We start from the raw sequence: 19,457 nt of genomic DNA, 5'->3' as shown, positions 1-19,457 counted from the left end.
CATGCAACACCCGCTGAGTGGCATTAAACAGCTTGAAAGATCAAAGACAATTTTTAATATAACTCTGATGGATCATATACACCTAGGATGACTTGAGAGTGAGTATTTTATGGGCTAATTTTCATTTTTGGGTGAACTAACCCTTTAAGCTGCTTGAGCCCTAGAGATAAATGCAGTTTTCACTGTTGTTGATCATGAGGTGTGTTCCATGATTGTAGTATCTACATTTATTTTCAATGAAGTTATTTGGAAATAAGACACCTCTATCCTATACCCCTTCCCCCTCATTATGCCAGAAAGCCCCTCACATAATGTTCTCCGCTTGGATCTGATCTCAACAGGGTGTCGTAGTCAGTCGTCAGCACAGTTCTTAAGTGGCGACCAAGAGCCCTGGGCCTTTAGGGGCGGTCTAGCAGGAGAGTTCCAGGTATCCAATATTGAATTACCAGCAAAATGTTACACGAAGATATATTTTCATTTGTTTTAGATGTTCGTATGGTTGCGAAAGGATACGGGTTGGTCTGTTTAAGGTGAGCTGTCAGCAGCTGCATAGAAAAACGAAGGGGTGTTGAGAGCCACTTGGGCTTTTTACTGAAGTGTAAACTGAAATGGGTGAGATCTAATGTTTGGGGTGATGGTGGTTTCTAACCCAGCCTAAATTTGGATTTCTTTCAGCAACTGCCCAAATGAGATGCTGCTTTTCCCCCTGCGCTTGCGTCAGCGCAGCATGACTAGGTTTTATTTTATGACATCTTGTTTCTTTGCAGGAAACAGCGCAAAAATTATCGCCACATTTTGTCTGCGCCTGCGTCCACAACACTGCGCTTGCGTGTGCGACTGCAAGCCTGCTCAAAGCTCCATGAACAAATGATTACTAATCCATAACCTCGGCATACTTAACATCTCAGAATGATTCAGCTATCTTAAATGGTCTGTCAAGGAAAATATGTTTTAAGCTGGAAATATTTGGTCATGGAGTTTTGCTTTGCGTGCCAGCTTCATCCTTTTCTCTACAGGAAGATCTTGCGCAGCGAAAAAGAGCGGGAAAGGAGCATCTCCTTTTGCCAGTTAAGCCTTTCTCAGACCAAGCCTGCGCAATTTTGTTTCATTTTTGTTTCTCTCAGAAAAAAAGGTGGAAATGATTTTCAGTGGTGCGTATCTTATGTATGATGTTTACGTGCTCTTGCTGTACACTGACCGACCAGAGAAGCAAGTTTACTTGTGAAGCGATTTATTCCCATGCCGTTATTAGGCACATTCTTGTTCAGCGCCATTGTGTGAGGTCGGTTCAGCTGGAGCAGGTAAACAGCAGCTAAAGTGTCAGTAGCAGTGCAGTCACATGGTCAAATCTAGAGCGATACTAAACTGTACAATGCTTTTGCTTTGGTCTCCACAGAGACTGTTGCCAATTGATGGGGCAAATGATCTTTTCTACCAGCCACCACCACCAATGCCAACTTCCAAAATCTATACCCTAAGGCCTTACTTTCCCAAAGATGAGGTAGGTTTTGGCTGGGCATCAAACCACTGATATCAGCCATTTTATTTTCTATTTGCAAAATGTTGTGTATGCAACTTTAGCCATTTGTATGTTCTTACTTAAAACGTAAAGTCCAGACTAGGGTCAAGTAACTAGCTAGTTTGTAACTACCTACTATACCCTACTTAATTTGCTTGCACTATTTGTTCTTAAGGCAGAACGTAGCTAGTAGTTCATAAGCTTTCCATTTACCTCCAATGATCCAAAGAAAAAACACTTTCTAATTCATAAGCAGAAGTTGTATTGAAATGCATTGATTTTCAATTTATGCTGTTAAGGTTGATCCTTATTTCTTCACGTAAATAATAAAAAATAAGTTTCCACTGATACTTAAGCATGAAATACCACAGTAGGTATTTTGTAAATAACATATATGTGAATAAAGAATGTAAATAAAATTCAGAAACTGTACTTTAAACTTTAAATTAATAAGGAGCAATAAATTCTAAATACAAAAAAATTGGGTTCGTGTTGAAGAGCTGCCAAGTCATTTATTTACATAATCTCTCTTTTTAAAATGTAAAGAAGTGTAAATGTATGTCATCATGTATATCTAATGGTTTGAAGTAAGTTAGGTAAGATATGAGCATTGCATTAATGATGCAATTCAATCAATTTGCTGTTTTATTTAGACCTTATCACGAGGCTTATATAAATATTTAGTTTATACGTAGAGTTGCATTTCAAGTTTAATGGTGCAACGCAAAAACATTTAGTAGTGCATAATTTGTATCTTAATACCCATTTACATTGCAACTGGGCTAAGTTGTAACCTGCGCACAGCTGTGCAGCCGGCCCCAAGATGTTAATTTTGTTGTTTATGTTGAGGACATGACTCGTCTACGGTAAGCTGTCTGTAGTATGAAAACTCTGTAGATGCTCTGTGTAAATAAAACGTTGCTGTTGGCTGCTTGAATTCCCAGCTGAGGTGTCCCAGTTTAAGCTGTGCTTTTAGGTTTATTTGTAGCACATCTGAAGCATTCTGCTGAAACAGCAGTCTGGTCCACCTGTTAGTCCTTAGAGGGCTCGCACTTTGTGGAACGAAAGCTGTCAGATGCCTTCACACACTATCTCTCTCACTCTCTGTCCTCAGTCTGCCATCTACAAGATCTGCAAAGAGATGTTCACTGAGGGCTGTGACGGCATCTCTTTCTCAGATGAGTCACCGGACCTTATTGGAGACAGGTGTGGTTTGAGCTTCCACTTTTAGTCACATTAATGTATTATGGGTGCTTGATTAATAACATGTGAACTTTGTACCATCATCTTCCTCATTGCAGGTTAGTGGGAGGTTTCCTGACGCTCAGCCCAGACTATGGCTTTGTGCTTGAGGATGAGGAAGGTATCTGCGGCTATGCTCTGGGCACTGTGGATGTCAAACCTTTTGTGAAGAAATGCAAGATGAGTTGGATTCCATTCATGCAGGAGAAATACAACAAGCCAGACACAGAGAAGGACATGTCAGAGGCTGAGGTTAGCATGTCATGTCTTCATCAAACCCAACAAACTATTCTTTTTATGGAACAATTTACTGAATCTTTAGACAAAATCTAATATATGTATGTATATATATGTGTGTGTGTGTGTGTGTGTATATATGTACTGTATGTATATATATTAGGGCTGTCAGTTGATTAAAATTTTTTATCTAATTAATTACATGATGTGTTGATTAATCTAATTAATCGCCAAATTACATTTGTCTGTGAAAATATCCCCAAAAGATTATTTAATGCTATTTTTGTGTTAAATTAGAAAGTATTAAGTACACATTATAAATAGTATATTTAAAAAGAAATATTTTAGATTCAACATAATTTATTGCACTTAAACGTTTAGGCTACCACGGCCTAACATAAACTATGGAATATAAAAGAAGATCATTTGAGAAACAGCTGATTTTTTTCGTTCATGCAATGGAAGTCATTGGTAACCAAAACAGCTTTGTAACCAACAGTCTTCAAAATACCTTCTTTTATGTTCCACAAAAGAAAGCAAGTCATTCAGGTTTGAGTGAATGATGACATAAATAAAAAATTTTGTGTGAACTATTCCTTTAAAGTTTTTTCCCCCCTTTTTTAATGAAATAATACCCTAAATAAGAAACTAAAACTGCCAGCAGGTGGCAGTAAATGTCTTTATGATTCTTTCATTCGATTTGTTCAAACAGCTGATTCATTCAGGAATTCAGTAAAAGGCTCACTTTATGAATGGGCCTTTGAATCATTGGTTCACACAATTAGTTCAAAACGCGGATTCATTCAGAAACTAAACACCGCTGTGTTGCTCACAGATGCACAATTCTGCTGTGGCTTTATAGGTAATATTTTTGTTGGCAAAACTGAACAAAAACAGACAATATTGTTTAAAATACAACAAAATATTAACTTATTGTTTACTGAACTGTTGTGTAAAATCATATTTGCACTCAAACAGCACTCGTGTGTTGCACTCGCTGTTGGTGTGATATTGCATAATGTGATATAAATATGATTTCAATAAACTCATACAGGAGCATTTTTGCACCAATATTTTGAATTTTAGGGCATAACTGCATTTATGGAGTTGTTGCCCTGCATCATGTTTGTCAACAGTCAACTATGAAATGTAAGATGATGTACAGGTCTGGGGGCGGGGCCAGTGCGTTAACTGCATTAAAATATTTTAATCGTGTTATTTTTTCATAACTAATTAATTAACACGTTAAACGGACAGCCCTAATATATATATATATACATACATACATACATTTTGATCAAGTTGATAATTTAGAGGCCTTTCTTGTATCAAATATGTTACAAATGTATCAAATAGGCTTTATATGGTAAAATGTTTAGAACAGCAACTTTAATAATTTTTCCCCTATAGAAAATGATGCTAAGTTTCCATGAGGAGGAGGAGGAAGGCTTACCAGAATCGTTCCTCAGTAACTTCCCGTCACTCATTAAAGTGGACATTCATGCAAAGGTTACCGACCCCAGTGTTGCCAAAAGCATGATGGGATGTCTCCTCTCATCATTGAAAGCCAATGGTAGGTAAAGTTAGGTTGTGTGGCATGTGCATTTATTTAACATGATACATTATTAAGTGCTATAGTAATAACATTGTTATTACACAGTAATTGGTAATTAAATACATTGTACATTAAAGCTGCTTTTAAATTCTGTGTGATCTTCCCTTTCTTACCACACTTTACTTTGACTTTAGTAAGCAGTGTTTATAGTTCATAAATGTCGGATGTTGACATGTTAGAGGACATGAAAAGCTGCAGTGATTTGTTTAAATTCTGTTTCATAAACACATCTTTTCCTCTGTTGTCAGGTTCACATGGTGCTTTCTGTGAGGTCCGGCAGATGGACAAAAGGATGTTGGACTTTTATAGCAAACTGGGCTGCTTTGAAGTGGCCAAAATGGAGGGATTCCCAAAAGACGTTATAATAATGGGGAGGAGTTTGTGAATCTGAACCGCTGAGAAAAAAAAAAAGCGTACAGAAGCAGCCTCCCAGAAATTGAACAAAGCTTCGGCCCCAACACGCTACCTGTTCATGTAACTATCACAAGTTTTGTAATGGCAACTCTGGTGGCCTGTAGCTTCATTCACATCATATGCCGAATGCACTTCTAGAAATGTAGGTGCTGTTCATTCACTTTGCCAGTGTGTGGTGGAAGTTTGAAAGTGGGTGTACACATATGCACACATTGGTTTGTTCACAAAAGGAAAAAGAATTGAAGTGGGTCTGCAAGGGTAATTCAGGACGCATGAGTTACTTTGAGTTTTTTCTGGTGGACCGTTTGCTTGAGTTGGCCAAGTGCCATTGAACCCACTAAATCTCTTAGATATGGCCGAGTTGCAGATTGTGTTCAGCATATGTGCATGTTTAAGTTAACGTCTAGATTCTCCAGACTAAAAACTTGCCGTTACTTGATAAGAGACGTCTTCACTTTGCTGTTTTTAATAGTGCTTTACAATGTTCAAAGCAATAATCTAGAAGGACTTCATAACAGTCAGGGTTTGTGTTATTGCTTTCCAGGACATTGTAATAAATTCTGCCATTTTCCAGGTTCAAGCAGTGTCTGTGAGCTCTCGTATGGAGAACACAGCAGCCTAAAGCTATCCTTTGAGGTTTGGGATGCTGCTCGGGTATTATTTAGAAAAGAAAAAACACTGAAATTGAACTTTGAGCAGGCAGAAGTAAATACAGTTAAAGTCCGTTGTCTTCAAGACCGCATGGGGTACTTTTGTGTAAGCCTTTAGCATGTGTATCTTTTAGGGATACCATTTTTTTTATTTTGTACAAAACGCCTTTTGGCTCTTGCCCTCCTCTGGAATATATTTGAGGGTAATAAAAAGTAATTTCCTACAGTTCTTTCTTTGATTAAAATGGTAAATTATACAATTCTGAGACACAACAGGGTTACATTATAATTCTGACATGCTGATGTTTACCACAAAAAAAAAGTACAATAAGTATTGTAAACCTCAAGACCAATGCCCTGTCTCTAATTAGAGTGAAAACAGAAAATAAATGAAGGTACATTAGTGAATTATCTTTAAATATTTTTTTTTTCTCTGTTGTCTGAAGAGAATAACTTTGCTTGTTCTTTAATGACAGTCTGCCTCTTTGTCAATATATTTAAAAATCCCTACAGTTGAAGTTGGTTTCTCTGAAGTCCACTCTGCGTTGTCAATGCTAGGATTGTTTTCCTGAACGTAGGTGCAAAAGAAACTCTTTATTCTGTATTTACTCCCTTTTTGAACAAATTACTGGCAGTTTTTTTTTTTGGTATCTTTTTTTTTCTGTGCTATATTCTGAACAACTAAATGAGCACAAAAGGCTCCTGCAGATTACCGTATGTAATGTTTAAAATGCCTGAGTTAAAGTAAAATGTAAATAGTTTTGTGCATGTGATGGGCCAACACGTGACAGCTTTTTTTTCACCCCATTTAAGGGAAATTTGTACGCAAAAATGGCTGTTTATCTCTATATGGCTTGTTGCTTCATTTTATTTTGGTTGATCACATCCAATGTAAAGGGCTTTTCTTTTTTTAAGGCTTTTCTTTTTTTATCCAATGCATATATTTAAAAAATGAAGACCTTTTGTGTACTTTGATGTAATTATGATTATGTATATGTAATATAGTTGTAATTTCTGTAAGGGTTGTATGTAATTAAAATGGCTATTAAAATGTTAAATAGAAAAAACATCTGTGGTTGGTGAGTTAAATGAAAAATGCTTTCTAGGGCCTCAGTTGCTAACCCTTCCAAACACTCTTATTTGTCATGGTTTTATTAAAACTTGGGGGTGGTTTAAATTGTTAAAAATGGAAACAATCCAAATTTGATTGCATGCTAGTATATGTAATTAATAGTCCTTGAATGTAACGTTTCTGAGATAGATAGAAAACCAAAGTTAAGTTATAATCAACTTACTCAATTAAACAATTAAAGGCTAATAATATAAAGGGTAGGCTAAAACGAATAAATGATAACCTTCAAAACAAAAAGCCATATCAACGAGGACAAATCAATGTGGTATTAAGAATTGTAATAATTTATTGCTATCAACAAAAACAAAGCCCCATCTTTTTTATTCGTAATTTTTGACAGAATTCAGATACTGTACCAAATTCGTAAAAAAAAAAAGAAAGACTAGCCCGCTTCCGTGTCCATGTTGATGACGTCTTGATTCTTGCGACGGTTTTCGCGTACTCGTCACGTGTGTTTTGAAAACGCGACCTGCACTGTGGATGTTATAGCCGCTATTGAAGTGATTTTAGTAACGTTTGAACAATCATGTCGTTTGTGGAGGACGAAGTATCAGACAGTGGAGTGGACTCTCGCTCGCGGTTGGAAACCTATGTGTTCAGTAAGATCAACAATAGCGCGCTGCATGCTACATGTACATTTGCTAACACGTGGGACAACGGTGTTCTGGCGATTTGTGCTACCTCCCATTAAAAAGATAGCACAAATCGATAGCGAAAAATGCTACCTATCAGATTGTGCTACCAGCATCTTATTTGTGTGGTTTGAGGCTTTTTTTAATGTTCATACCTAACGTTACCCCTACCCTAAACCTACACGTGCATACCTACACTTACCCTAAACTTACCTTTAAAACAATGCAAATATTTTTTTGGTAGCACAATCTGATAGGTAGCATGTTTCGTCGGTACAAACGGCAATTGTCAGAATTTTCTCTTATAATTGTAGCCAATGGTGTTTAACGTTCATCTAAAGAACCCTGGGTCACTGTGCATCAAGATATAGTTCAAACGTAGTCGTTTTCTGTAATTCTATTCATTTATGCATTTAAATTAAATATACCTATTTAATATTGTGGTTTTGGATTCCTTTAGGTTGTGAGTTGTCTTCTGAAGTTCCATTTTACACATTTCAAGCAGATGAAGATGACGATGTGGAACATTTTCTCGAGCTTAGAACGGTTCGTAGACTATTTTGTTGCAAGAACAGTGTTTTTCCAAAACTGAATGGCTCTGTATGGGTCAGCATTTAGTTTCAATGCACTTTCTATGCAGTGCTAGTGAATGGTGACTGCCGTGTTCTACAAACAAATAATTTGGGTTTAATACCAAAGTGAAATAATTATAATATATTTTTTTATTTCTGCCTGATTTATGCTTTTAAATCAGTATGAAATTAAAATGATCCTATCAGATATATTTTATAAATGCATGTTATAGATATGAATATTTCAACAATTGAAAAATGCATATATGTATGTTTGTTTATTTAGACCTTTTTTAATGTTTAATCAAAGTGTTCTAACTGTGATCTAATGGTGAAATTACAGACTTCTCTCTGGTAACATATGCAGGACTTCTCCAATCATTTAAGATGTGTGAGTGAAAAAAAAAAGTGATGTGACATGTGGCCAAGTATGGTTACCCATGGGACAACGGTGTTCTGGCGATTTGTGCTACCTCCCATTAAAAAGATAGCACAAATCGATAGCGAAAAATGCTACCTATCAGATTGTGCTACCAGCATCTTATTTGTGTGGTTTGAGGCTTTTTTTAATGTTCATACCTAACGTTACCCCTACCCTAAACCTACACGTGCATACCTACACTTACCCTAAACTTACCTTTAAAACAATGCAAATATTTTTTTGGTAGCACAATCTGATAGGTAGCATGTTTCGTCGGTACAAACGGCAATTGTCAGAATTTTCTCTTATAATTGTAGCCAATGGTGTTTAACGTTCATCTAAAGAACCCTGGGTCACTGTGCATCAAGATATAGTTCAAACGTAGTCGTTTTCTGTAATTCTATTCATTTATGCATTTAAATTAAATATACCTATTTAATATTGTGGTTTTGGATTCCTTTAGGTTGTGAGTTGTCTTCTGAAGTTCCATTTTACACATTTCAAGCAGATGAAGATGACGATGTGGAACATTTTCTCGAGCTTAGAACGGTTCGTAGACTATTTTGTTGCAAGAACAGTGTTTTTCCAAAACTGAATGGCTCTGTATGGGTCAGCATTTAGTTTCAATGCACTTTCTATGCAGTGCTAGTGAATGGTGACTGCCGTGTTCTACAAACAAATAATTTGGGTTTAATACCAAAGTGAAATAATTATAATATATTTTTTTATTTCTGCCTGATTTATGCTTTTAAATCAGTATGAAATTAAAATGATCCTATCAGATATATTTTATAAATGCATGTTATAGATATGAATATTTCAACAATTGAAAAATGCATATATGTATGTTTGTTTATTTAGACCTTTTTTAATGTTTAATCAAAGTGTTCTAACTGTGATCTAATGGTGAAATTACAGACTTCTCTCTGGTAACATATGCAGGACTTCTCCAATCATTTAAGATGTGTGAGTGAAAAAAAAAAGTGATGTGACATGTGGCCAAGTATGGTTACCCATACTAGGACTTAGTGCTCTGCATTTAACCCATCCTTAGTGCACACACACAGCAGTGAACACACACACACCGTGAACACACACCCGGAGCAGTGGGCAGCCATTTATGCTGCAGCGCCCGGGGAGCAGTTGGGGGTTCGGTGCCTTGCTCAAGGGCACCTCAGTCGTGCCCTTGAAGGTGGAAGAGAGCGCTGTACATTCACTCCCCCCACCTACAACCCCTGCCGGTACGAGACTCGAACCCGCAACCTTTGGGTTACGAGTCCGACTCTCTAACCATTAGGCCACAACTCCCCCGATTTGAATGTGCAGATTCTAAAAATATTGCAGGCAAAAAGATTAATTGTCTATTGTCCATAGACTAGAGAAATGAAGCACAGCTCACACCAAAGACACTTTCAAACCAAAACAGCTTTCTGACAGTGAAAGTGGTGAATCCATGTGACCAGCTTGAATTTGTTGCAAAATTTGCATGGGGAAATCTTTTGCGCTCATGTGAAATTCCAGATTTAATGGATTCCTATTGAAATGACTGGATTATGCATGCGAAAATTTGCTGAACCACGGTAGATGTCGCATTCATCTGCCTCCACTTTTAATGCAGGCCCACATCTGAAAATCCAGTGAACAACCGATGGATAGAACCAAGTCCCTGTCCTACATTATTTCTTTTCCGATGGATGTCACAATATAGATGAAAAGATCTGTCGCTGCTTGATGACGTGCTTTTAAAATCATAACTATTTACCTTTCTCTCAAACCATTAGATTTGTCTGGGTGACGGTGCCAAAGAGGAGAATAATGTTGTGGAAGTGACCGCTATGAATCACCAAGGAAAGAAAATATCAGTGCCTGTAGCTAATCTCAACACTTCCTGCCTGCCTATGGTAATGCCACATATTTCGGAGTTACTTTTTTAAATTATACTGTTGTACATTTTAAGTGTTCCAACATATTACAAGTTTTTAAATCCGTTTTTCACATCTGTTCTTACTCAGGTAAGCCTCGGGGAGTTTGAGTTGATGGCTCCTGTCACACTACGCCTGAAATCTGGAACTGGACCAGTGACCGTCAGTGGGTTACATTTAGTTGGTGAGGAATAAAACACTCTGTCGCGATTTGCTTTTAAAGCTGCTTTATCTTTTGTTTGATGCTAATAAATTCTCTTTCTTCAGCCACAGAGAATGAAGGGTCTGAATTATCAGATGAAGATGATGACGATGATGATGTCAGTGAGGAGGAAATGCCCTCAGTCAAACCAGCCAAGAAAAAGCAGAAAGCTTAATTAGAGATGCTTACACCAGACATTTATATGTTTTATACAGTATTAGACTTAATGTTCTACTACGAGACGTGACGGAGTTGTGTAGAATTTAATGGAATTTTGTACTTGCAGATGTGGTTGCAAATGTTAAATAGAAAGGTTAAAGCCTCCATACAACCAGCTCCATGAACATTCATGTTGAAAATATTTTAATAGTTAATACTGTTTTTTATGTGCATGTAAGTAACTGCCAACACCAAACTTCAGATTCACTCTCAGTTCAGGAACTGAGAATTCACACACAGTCCTGTTCCCACTGAGCCACTTGATTGATTGCTGGGTTGATTCCAGATGAATGATCCTTGTAACACACTGTAAAATGATATTGACAGTGACAGCCTGTCACTCTTCTGCCTTTAGGGAAAACACCAGCATTCTTCTCTACAGATATTCCTCTCACACCGTTTTGTTGTTTGAAATTTATTTTTATTTTTTTTTATGCAATCAGGGTTTTTATATCCTAGTCCCTTTTTTAAGGACTGATAGAGTGAAGTTTTGCATGGTGCATTTTATGTCGAGATCAGTCTAGCAGGACTTGCCATGGTTGCCGTTTTTGTATTTTTACAGATTCTGTAAATAAATTTTGTTGTTTTAGTAGAATCAGTGCAATTGTTGCCTTTTTAAAAGCTCACTTTATAACTTTTGGCAAATTTGGTTTTGTAGCACTAGCACTGATGATGAAAGCTCTAATAACAATTGCTGTGTTTGCTACAATTACATCAACTGACTGAAAAAACAGTGAGAGAGAAAGTTATCATTTTATCATGATATTATACAGTATTAACTGTAAAACAATCATTTGAGTATAATTATATACAACATTTGATAATCAGAAGGGCAATGTGATCATAATAAAACCATAAAGGTATACATTCAGATAAGAGTGTTCTACAGTCAAAAAAAAAAGTTTTACACCAGATATAATTTTTTTTTAATTTTTTTTACTATTGGGTGCGGGACACTATAGTTAATTTATGTAAGTGAGGATAGCAAAACGAAGTAAACTGACATATACCCAAAAATTATTCATACAGTGGGCTACCAGTAAAATTTAAAAAAATTTGGGACCAAAAATTATTCAGACACTTTGACCTGACCATGTTTTGCTTAAGTGTTTTTTTAATTGCTAATGCGACCTTTTTACACCACGGACTGAACAAAATTAAGCATTGCTTGGTAATTGGTTGAAATTGGTCAATTGTAAATTGGTTTTATCTAATTGTGTACAGCTGACAGCTATTCAACCTAATTCATTACATACCTATCAAAGTTATCTGACGTTATCAAGATGATTTTTTTCTGACAAAGTTTCACTCTAAGTTCTTGTCATATTTTATTACCTTTTTCTAAACTATAGCGAATAAACTGATAATGTAAGAAATGTTGAAGGTGTCTGAATACATTTTGGTTTGACTATATATAATAATCGAACACATCTATTTATTCATTATTTTTGTACTTTACCTTTTACATTTCTGCTGCTTTCTGAATTGTGTTGTGTTTCATAATTCTATTATTTGTAAATTGACTCTTTAATGGTAGGTTCTAATGTGACAACTTGCCCCATATAGAGTTGAGTAGTATGTTTTTCTTGGGCAATAACGGTGAAAATGTTCAGTGGCTGTAATAACTGTACTCAGACCTGACTTTAACGTATGCAGACAGCGACTTTGAAACCTGACCAGAGAAATGTTCAGAAAAACGCTGTTCCTTTAAAATGACGCCAACGGCCGGTGACGTCACTTAGCTCCCCCTAGTAACCCTGGTCGGCGTCTCGGAAGATACCTGGAGAAAGATGGTGAGAAGTTATCTGCCTCTGGTCATGTCTTTGTGTTTGTTATAATGAGTTAAGATTTAGGAAACTTAGAAAGTACGGGTCATTTATCGGAACTGGGAGCGTGTAGTCTGGATCATTAGCAGCAGTAGTGGGTTTTCTGTAGGAGCGAAACCTAATGGCTCAGCGGCGCTACTTATTTTTCCGAAGCAGGAATGATTTCACTAAGTCAAGCAATTTAGACATTGTTAATTACTGTAAACTAAGCACAACTCCGAAAACCAGAGCTCCTGCCTCTTTTTATACTGACATCTAGACGTAAAATTCATATTTAATATTACAAAGGTATTGGTAAGCAATTATGATATTGTATGCACCAGTGTTAAAGTCCTTAACCATCTTCAAGAAACGACTAAAAACACACCTGTTCCACCTTTATTTGAACCTCTAACTCTAACACATAATTTATATATATATATATATATATACACCTTGCTACGTGTACTGCGTTAGGCTAACCGAGACTTGTCATTTGCACTTATATATTGTTGCTCTTTTGTTAGTTTTGACTGCTTTTATTGTCCTCATTTGTAAGTCGCTTTGGATAAAAGCGTCTGCTAAATGACTAAATGTAAATGTAAATGTAAAGCGACCAAATGTTGTCATTTAATCACTTTTCAATTTCAAGTATAAAGTCACAGTGAATGGTGACTGAGGCTGTTATTCTAACATCTTCTTTTGTGCGGCATTTTGTATTTGACACAATCAACTGAATAACATTATTAGCTTATTTGTCTTTTTAATACTTTCTTATAGAAGGTTATTAAAATTGTTTATTTCTCACAAATTTCCTCACAGTGTCATTGTCATTGCTGTCTTGTTTAAAATCTGGTTATTGAGCATATTATGTTTATTCCAGGGTTTGTTGTCAATTCTTAGAAAACTAAAGAGTGCCCCAGACCATGAGGTACGCATTCTGCTCCTGGGATTAGACAATGGTGGAAAGACAACGCTTCTCAAACAGCTGGCCTCTGAGGATATTAGTCACATCACCCCAACACAGGTAACACAAAAAGTAGCTACTAGACATTTTCTCCCTTTTGCAGAAATTACAAATTTCTGTGTAAAAATGTTGAGATGTTTATTATCATTGTTTCATAGAGTAATCTCGTAAGTGCTTCTGCTTTTATTTTGGTCTTGCTTTAGCACGGCACAACCTTGCCCAGTTGCTTTTAATTCTTCTGTCCTTGCCAGGGCTTTAACATTAAGAGCGTGCAGTCTCAGGGCTTCAAACTAAATGTCTGGGACATTGGAGGCCAGAGGAAGATAAGACCATACTGGAGAAACTACTTTGAAAATACAAACGTGCTCGTGAGTGTTTCTTAAGAGATTTGTGTTTATGAGTTATGCATAACACTGAACAAATTGTCAGTTTATAGTTCATTTCTTCTCATATACACTACTGTTCAAAAGTTTGGGGTCAGATTTTTAAGAAAGAAGTGGCTTATGCTCACTCAGATTGCATTTCTTAGATCACAAATAGAGCTAAAACTGATATTATGAAATATTATTAACATTTTAAATAATTGTTGTGTATTTTAATATATACTTAAAATGTAATTTATTGCTGTGATGGCAAAGCTTAATTGTCAGCATTACTCCATGTCACATATAATTCTAATATGCTGATTTGCTTCTCAAGAAACATTTTTTATTAGCAATGTTGAAAACGCTGCTTAACATTTTTGTGAAAACCGTAATGCATTTCTTTATTGATTTCAAAACAGCATGTATTTGAAAAGGAACTCTTTTGTAACATGTCTTTTACTGTCACTTTTGATCTTTTTAATGCAAGTATAAATTCAAAACATACTGACGCCAAGCATTTAAACAGTAGTGTATTTATATTTCTTGTGTAAGTAATATTTCCTAAATTGTTTGCTCTTTGGCATTATGTTTTTGTTTTTCAGATTTATGTCATAGACAGTGCAGACAGGAAGCGATTTGAGGAAACGGGGCAGGTATATATAGCAAATCTGTTTATTATTGCTTGTCATGTTTGTGTGTGTGCGCATCCAAGGCCTCTGCGGGATATTTCTCAGACTATGTGGCTTCACACTTTCTCAGGTTTTGCAACATTTTCCAGCTTAGTACAGTTCACTGCAGCATTAATATTTCAAACTGATTTGAAGTGAATCACTACTAGATTGCTCCAAAGAAATGTGTAAGCATATATGTGATCTTGATATGCATTTGTTCAAGCAAATGCATGCTAAAAGTATTTGAATGAGCTATTTTGAATGGTTCATGTGATGTGCAGGGGTTGGCCGAGCTGCTGGATGAGGAGAAACTTAGTGGCGTACCTGTTTTGATCTTTGCCAATAAGCAAGACCTGCTGACTGCTGCTCCGGCCTCGGAGATCGCAGAGGGACTGAACCTGCACACCATTTGGGACCGCATGTGGCAAATTCAGTCCTGCTCGGCACTTACAGAGAAGGGAGTTCAGGTGAATCATCGGCCTTCTTTTATTTACCCATGCATTTGTTTTGGACCTTCCCATCAGAGATTGGTTTTCACATAAAGTGCTTCCTTCTTTCAGGATGGAATGAACTAGGTCTGCAAGAACGTTACTGGAAAGAAGAAGCAGTGAGTCTAGTGTATTTTTCTACAGCCGTTCAGGGAATGTTAAAAGCAAGCTTTGTGGACTGTGTGGATTCCCTACCAGCTCGTTCAGGTTAAAGGGATCTGAGGAGGTTCAGAGAGCCTTTTCTTTTTTCTCCTCTGAACCACCTCAGCCACTGCCTCAATTCCTCCGTCATCAGTCTGACTCACAGTCACTCCATAAACACTGTGCAATAGCATGATACTCCGAATGAATTTGATTTATAATGTCCAATCAACTACTGAAGTGAGTATAATAAGTGTTTTTGCATTATCATTATTATTATTATTATTTAGTCTGTTTGATCTTGGAATCTATTTCAATACCTTGGATTTCTATGATTTATTGCTTTTAGATGTTTTATACTCTGCTAGATTTTTTAACAACATTTCTTGCATAGCCTGTGTTATTTGACTGGCTTGAACCAAAGTGTTATGAAAGCCAAGTTCTTAAATAGACACTTTACTGTGGGATGAGTGCTTGTAACATGTTTAGCCAACTTAAGCATCTGGCAGTGGCAGTGGAGAGGTTCTTTCTTTATGAGGACATCAGATTGAGAGCATTATATTCACATGATGCCTCCCGTAAAAGTCAGAAGACTGAAGCACCAGATCAGCAGCACAGATGCTCTTGTCACAAACAGGAAATCAAAAGTAGATGGCATTTATGACCTCTTAATAGTTAGGATTTTTCTTCTGTGATTTTGTGTCACAAGATTAAAACAGGCCATTTTATGTCTATTTCCTGCATTTTCTACTCAATAGTTTTTAGGAATGTGGGAGGGTGTTTGCTGGATGTTATGATTAACTGATCTGATGAATAATGACTCCTGCTTTCAGAACATTATTTCAGTTAACCACACTTATACTTTTCATTGTTATCATTTCATCATTTTTCTCTCTTATAAAACAATACATTAGAATTTATGAGTAGAAATATTTAAGAAATGTCTACAACATGAAAATGAAATATTTCTCGTTTGCATTTTCTTATTTTCAACACTTAAGCTCTAATTATATCCATAAATCTTTTTTGTATGTCTGTATGAAGGGGCAAATTGAATGGAGAAAGTCAAAGGAGTAATTTCAAGTCTTAAGCCCAAAACACACTGCATGATTTTAGCAATCCTATAAGATCACTGCATGTCGCACTGTGCGACATGGATCTAATAAACTTACGAGTACATGTGTGTAGACTGTACGATAATGAAACCTATTGACTCGTACGATACGACGCACGTTACTACAGAAGAATAAAGGTCATCAGCGATGCGCTAGTGGTAAACAAAAAAAGCATGATAAATCACACTTTAGCAGTTGTATTTGTTATGTGTGCTGAAAAAAAGTGGAAGCGGCGAAAGAGGAAGGGACAAGAGCTTGAGGTAAGCAGTTATATGTTTTAGCGCCATGTCGCGTTGATTTCATGTCACGTTTTTACTGGTTGGTCAGTAAACTTGGATCATAGCAGCAAACACACTGCGATGATCGTGCTGTATTGTAGGCTATCTTTGATCGCAAGACTGTGACAACGGCTGTCTTTGAACCTCTCTCACTGTATTGAATAAAGTCGTTCATTTTGTTTTCTTTGCATTCAAAAAGTATTCTTGTAGCTTCGTAAAATTAATGTTGAACCACTGATGTCACATGGATTATTTTACCGATCTCGTTGCTACGTTTCTGGACCTTGATCGTGGTAATTGCATTGCTGTCTATGGAGGGTCAGAGAGCTCTCAGAATGCATCAAAAATATCTTAATTTGTGTTCCGAAGATGAACGGAGGTCTTACGGGTTTAGAACGACATGAGGGTGAGTAGCCTAATTAATGACATAATTTTCATTTTGGGGTGAACTATACCTTTAAGATATTTTTTTGTGAAATCTAAGAGCTTTCTGACTCTGCATAGACAGCAACGCAACTACCATGTGTCGTGGTACAGTACTGTCGTGAATGCGTGTCAACTCTGACACAGAAAATAAAAAATGGCTGAATAAAGTCGTTTTTTTTTTGTTTTCTTTGCACACAAAAAGTATTCTCGTTGCTTCATAAAATTACGGCTGAACCACTGTTGTCACATGGACTATTTTAAGAATGTCATTACTACCTTTCTGAGCCTTGAACGTGTCAGTTGCATTGTTGTCTATGCAGGGTCAGAAAGCTCTCGGATTTCATCAAAAATAGTTAATTTGTGTTCCGAAGATGAACGAAGACCTTGTGGGTTTGGAACGTCATGAGGGTGAGTAATTTTTGAGTTAACTAACTCCTTAAGTCAGAACTACAGGTCAGGCCCCGTCATGTTACAGCACACTTAAATCAGTCCGCCTAAAATCAATGATCTAGATTAAATTATCATAAAATCTCAATGTAAAGAGACCTGCATTTACCAGATGTGAGCAACATCCACTTTGTGCGATTTAATTTACATATGAAACACTGTCAGCGTCAAATCAAAGGGATAGTTCACCCGAAAATGTCGCCACCTATCTCTCAAATGGACCATTGACACTCCCAGTTGAGATTGTAGATAGAGTGTCAATGGTCCATTTGAGAGATAGGTGGCGGTAATGCACTTATAAGTCTGCGATCCGCCGTAAAGCAAGAAGACGCCTCACGCGCAGGCTGAATAAGAAGATGCGAAGGCGCTCAGGACAGTTCAGACATTGCAGTGAAAATCAGAGGTAAAAAGACGATATAAATACTGTTCAGTTTCTTGCACAGACTGATCGTTTTGTCTTTTCACATCAATGTATCATCACGAGCCGCAGGGTTAAATCTGGTTTTATTTGTGTATGTTTTATGACTCTCAAAGCCGTGATTCCCATTTCATTTTGGGGTGAACTATACCTTTAAGATATTTTTTTGTGAAATCTAAGAGCTTTCTGACTCTGCATAGACAGCAACGCAACTACCATGTGTCGTGGTACAGTACTGTCGTGAATGCGTGTCAACTCTGACACAGAAAATAAAAAATGGCTGAATAAAGTCGTTTTTTTTTTGTTTTCTTTGCACACAAAAAGTATTCTCGTTGCTTCATAAAATTACGGCTGAACCACTGTTGTCACATGGACTATTTTAAGAATGTCATTACTACCTTTCTGAGCCTTGAACGTGTCAGTTGCATTGTTGTCTATGCAGGGTCAGAAAGCTCTCGGATTTCATCAAAAATAGTTAATTTGTGTTCCGAAGATGAACGAAGACCTTGTGGGTTTGGAACGTCATGAGGGTGAGTAATTTTTGAGTTAACTAACTCCTTAAGTCAGAACTACAGGTCAGGCCCCGTCATGTTACAGCACACTTAAATCAGTCCGCCTAAAATCAATGATCTAGATTAAATTATCATAAAATCTCAATGTAAAGAGACCTGCATTTACCAGATGTGAGCAACATCCACTTTGTGCGATTTAATTTACATATGAAACACTGTCAGCGTCAAATCAAAGGGATAGTTCACCCGAAAATGTCGCCACCTATCTCTCAAATGGACCATTGACACTCCCAGTTGAGATTGTAGATAGAGTGTCAATGGTCCATTTGAGAGATAGGTGGCGGTAATGCACTTATAAGTCTGCGATCCGCCGTAAAGCAAGAAGACGCCTCACGCGCAGGCTGAATAAGAAGATGCGAAGGCGCTCAGGACAGTTCAGACATTGCAGTGAAAATCAGAGGTAAAAAGACGATATAAATACTGTTCAGTTTCTTGCACAGACTGATCGTTTTGTCTTTTCACATCAATGTATCATCACGAGCCGCAGGGTTAAATCTGGTTTTATTTGTGTATGTTTTATGACTCTCAAAGCCGTGATTCCCATCCACTGACATTATAGGACTGACAGACTGCAACGGTTTGAGTTAAAAATCTCCATTTGTGTTCTACTGAAGAAACAAAGTCACTTACATCTTGGATGCCCTGGGGGTAAGCAGGTAAACATAAAATTAAATTTTTTGGGTGAACTATCCCTTTAAGTCGGCACAATGCAGGATTCAGGAACGCAGGAAAGCACCAATTTTCCAGTAATTTAATTTCCTGGCGGTAATTTCCAGTTACGGTTACAGGAACGTGGCTAGCTAAAACTACAACTTGAAACCACGGGGAGACGGGGCTACTTTTTTGTGAACTCTGTTCTCCAAACTAAGCTGACATCCATCTATCTATCTATCTATCTATCTATCTGTCTGTCGGTCTGTATAGTTGTCATTATATCTATCTGTTATATTGATCATTCTGTGTTGAGAGAGGCAGATGTGGGCAGGT

The 19,457-nt window shown here is 37.0% G+C and overlaps 3 protein-coding genes across 4 annotated transcripts in view; all 3 read left to right on the top strand.

Moving 5' to 3' along the window:
- The window catches only part of LOC107666422 (protein O-GlcNAcase-like), a 14,713-nt gene extending 8,258 nt beyond the window's left edge, over positions 1-6,455 (top strand). For both annotated transcript variants that reach the window (XM_016457694.1, XM_016457693.1), the window contains 6 exons: positions 342-427; positions 1,397-1,501; positions 2,634-2,725; positions 2,821-3,013; positions 4,409-4,571; positions 4,862-6,455. In XM_016457694.1, the coding sequence (XP_016313180.1) occupies positions 342-427; positions 1,397-1,501; positions 2,634-2,725; positions 2,821-3,013; positions 4,409-4,571; positions 4,862-4,998 (776 nt within the window). In that variant the 3' untranslated portion in view covers positions 4,999-6,455. The remainder of the gene's footprint in view (positions 1-341; positions 428-1,396; positions 1,502-2,633; positions 2,726-2,820; positions 3,014-4,408; positions 4,572-4,861) is intronic.
- A 768-nt stretch (positions 6,456-7,223) lies between these two features.
- On the top strand, positions 7,224-11,369 carry LOC107666424 (nucleoplasmin-like protein NO29). Its single transcript, XM_016457696.1, has 5 exons — positions 7,224-7,408; positions 7,902-7,987; positions 10,216-10,335; positions 10,447-10,540; positions 10,624-11,369. Exons 1-5 carry the CDS (start codon positions 7,336-7,338, stop codon positions 10,731-10,733), a joined length of 483 nt encoding a protein of 160 aa, XP_016313182.1. The 5' UTR covers positions 7,224-7,335; the 3' UTR covers positions 10,734-11,369.
- A 960-nt stretch (positions 11,370-12,329) lies between these two features.
- LOC107666423 (ADP-ribosylation factor-like protein 3) lies at positions 12,330-15,467 on the top strand. Its single transcript, XM_016457695.1, has 6 exons — positions 12,330-12,570; positions 13,466-13,609; positions 13,801-13,917; positions 14,517-14,567; positions 14,867-15,052; positions 15,146-15,467. The coding sequence occupies exons 1-6, from the start codon at positions 12,568-12,570 to the stop codon at positions 15,158-15,160; spliced, it is 516 nt and encodes a 171-aa protein (XP_016313181.1). The 5' UTR covers positions 12,330-12,567; the 3' UTR covers positions 15,161-15,467.
- Positions 15,468-19,457: the final 3,990 nt, after the last annotated feature.

The sequence above is a fragment of the Sinocyclocheilus anshuiensis genome, unplaced genomic scaffold, assembly GCF_001515605.1.
Source record: "Sinocyclocheilus anshuiensis isolate Anshui unplaced genomic scaffold, SAMN03320099.WGS_v1.1 scaffold63, whole genome shotgun sequence".
Lineage (NCBI taxonomy): Eukaryota > Metazoa > Chordata > Actinopteri > Cypriniformes > Cyprinidae > Sinocyclocheilus > Sinocyclocheilus anshuiensis.
This window is presented reverse-complemented; position numbering and strand designations above follow the sequence as displayed.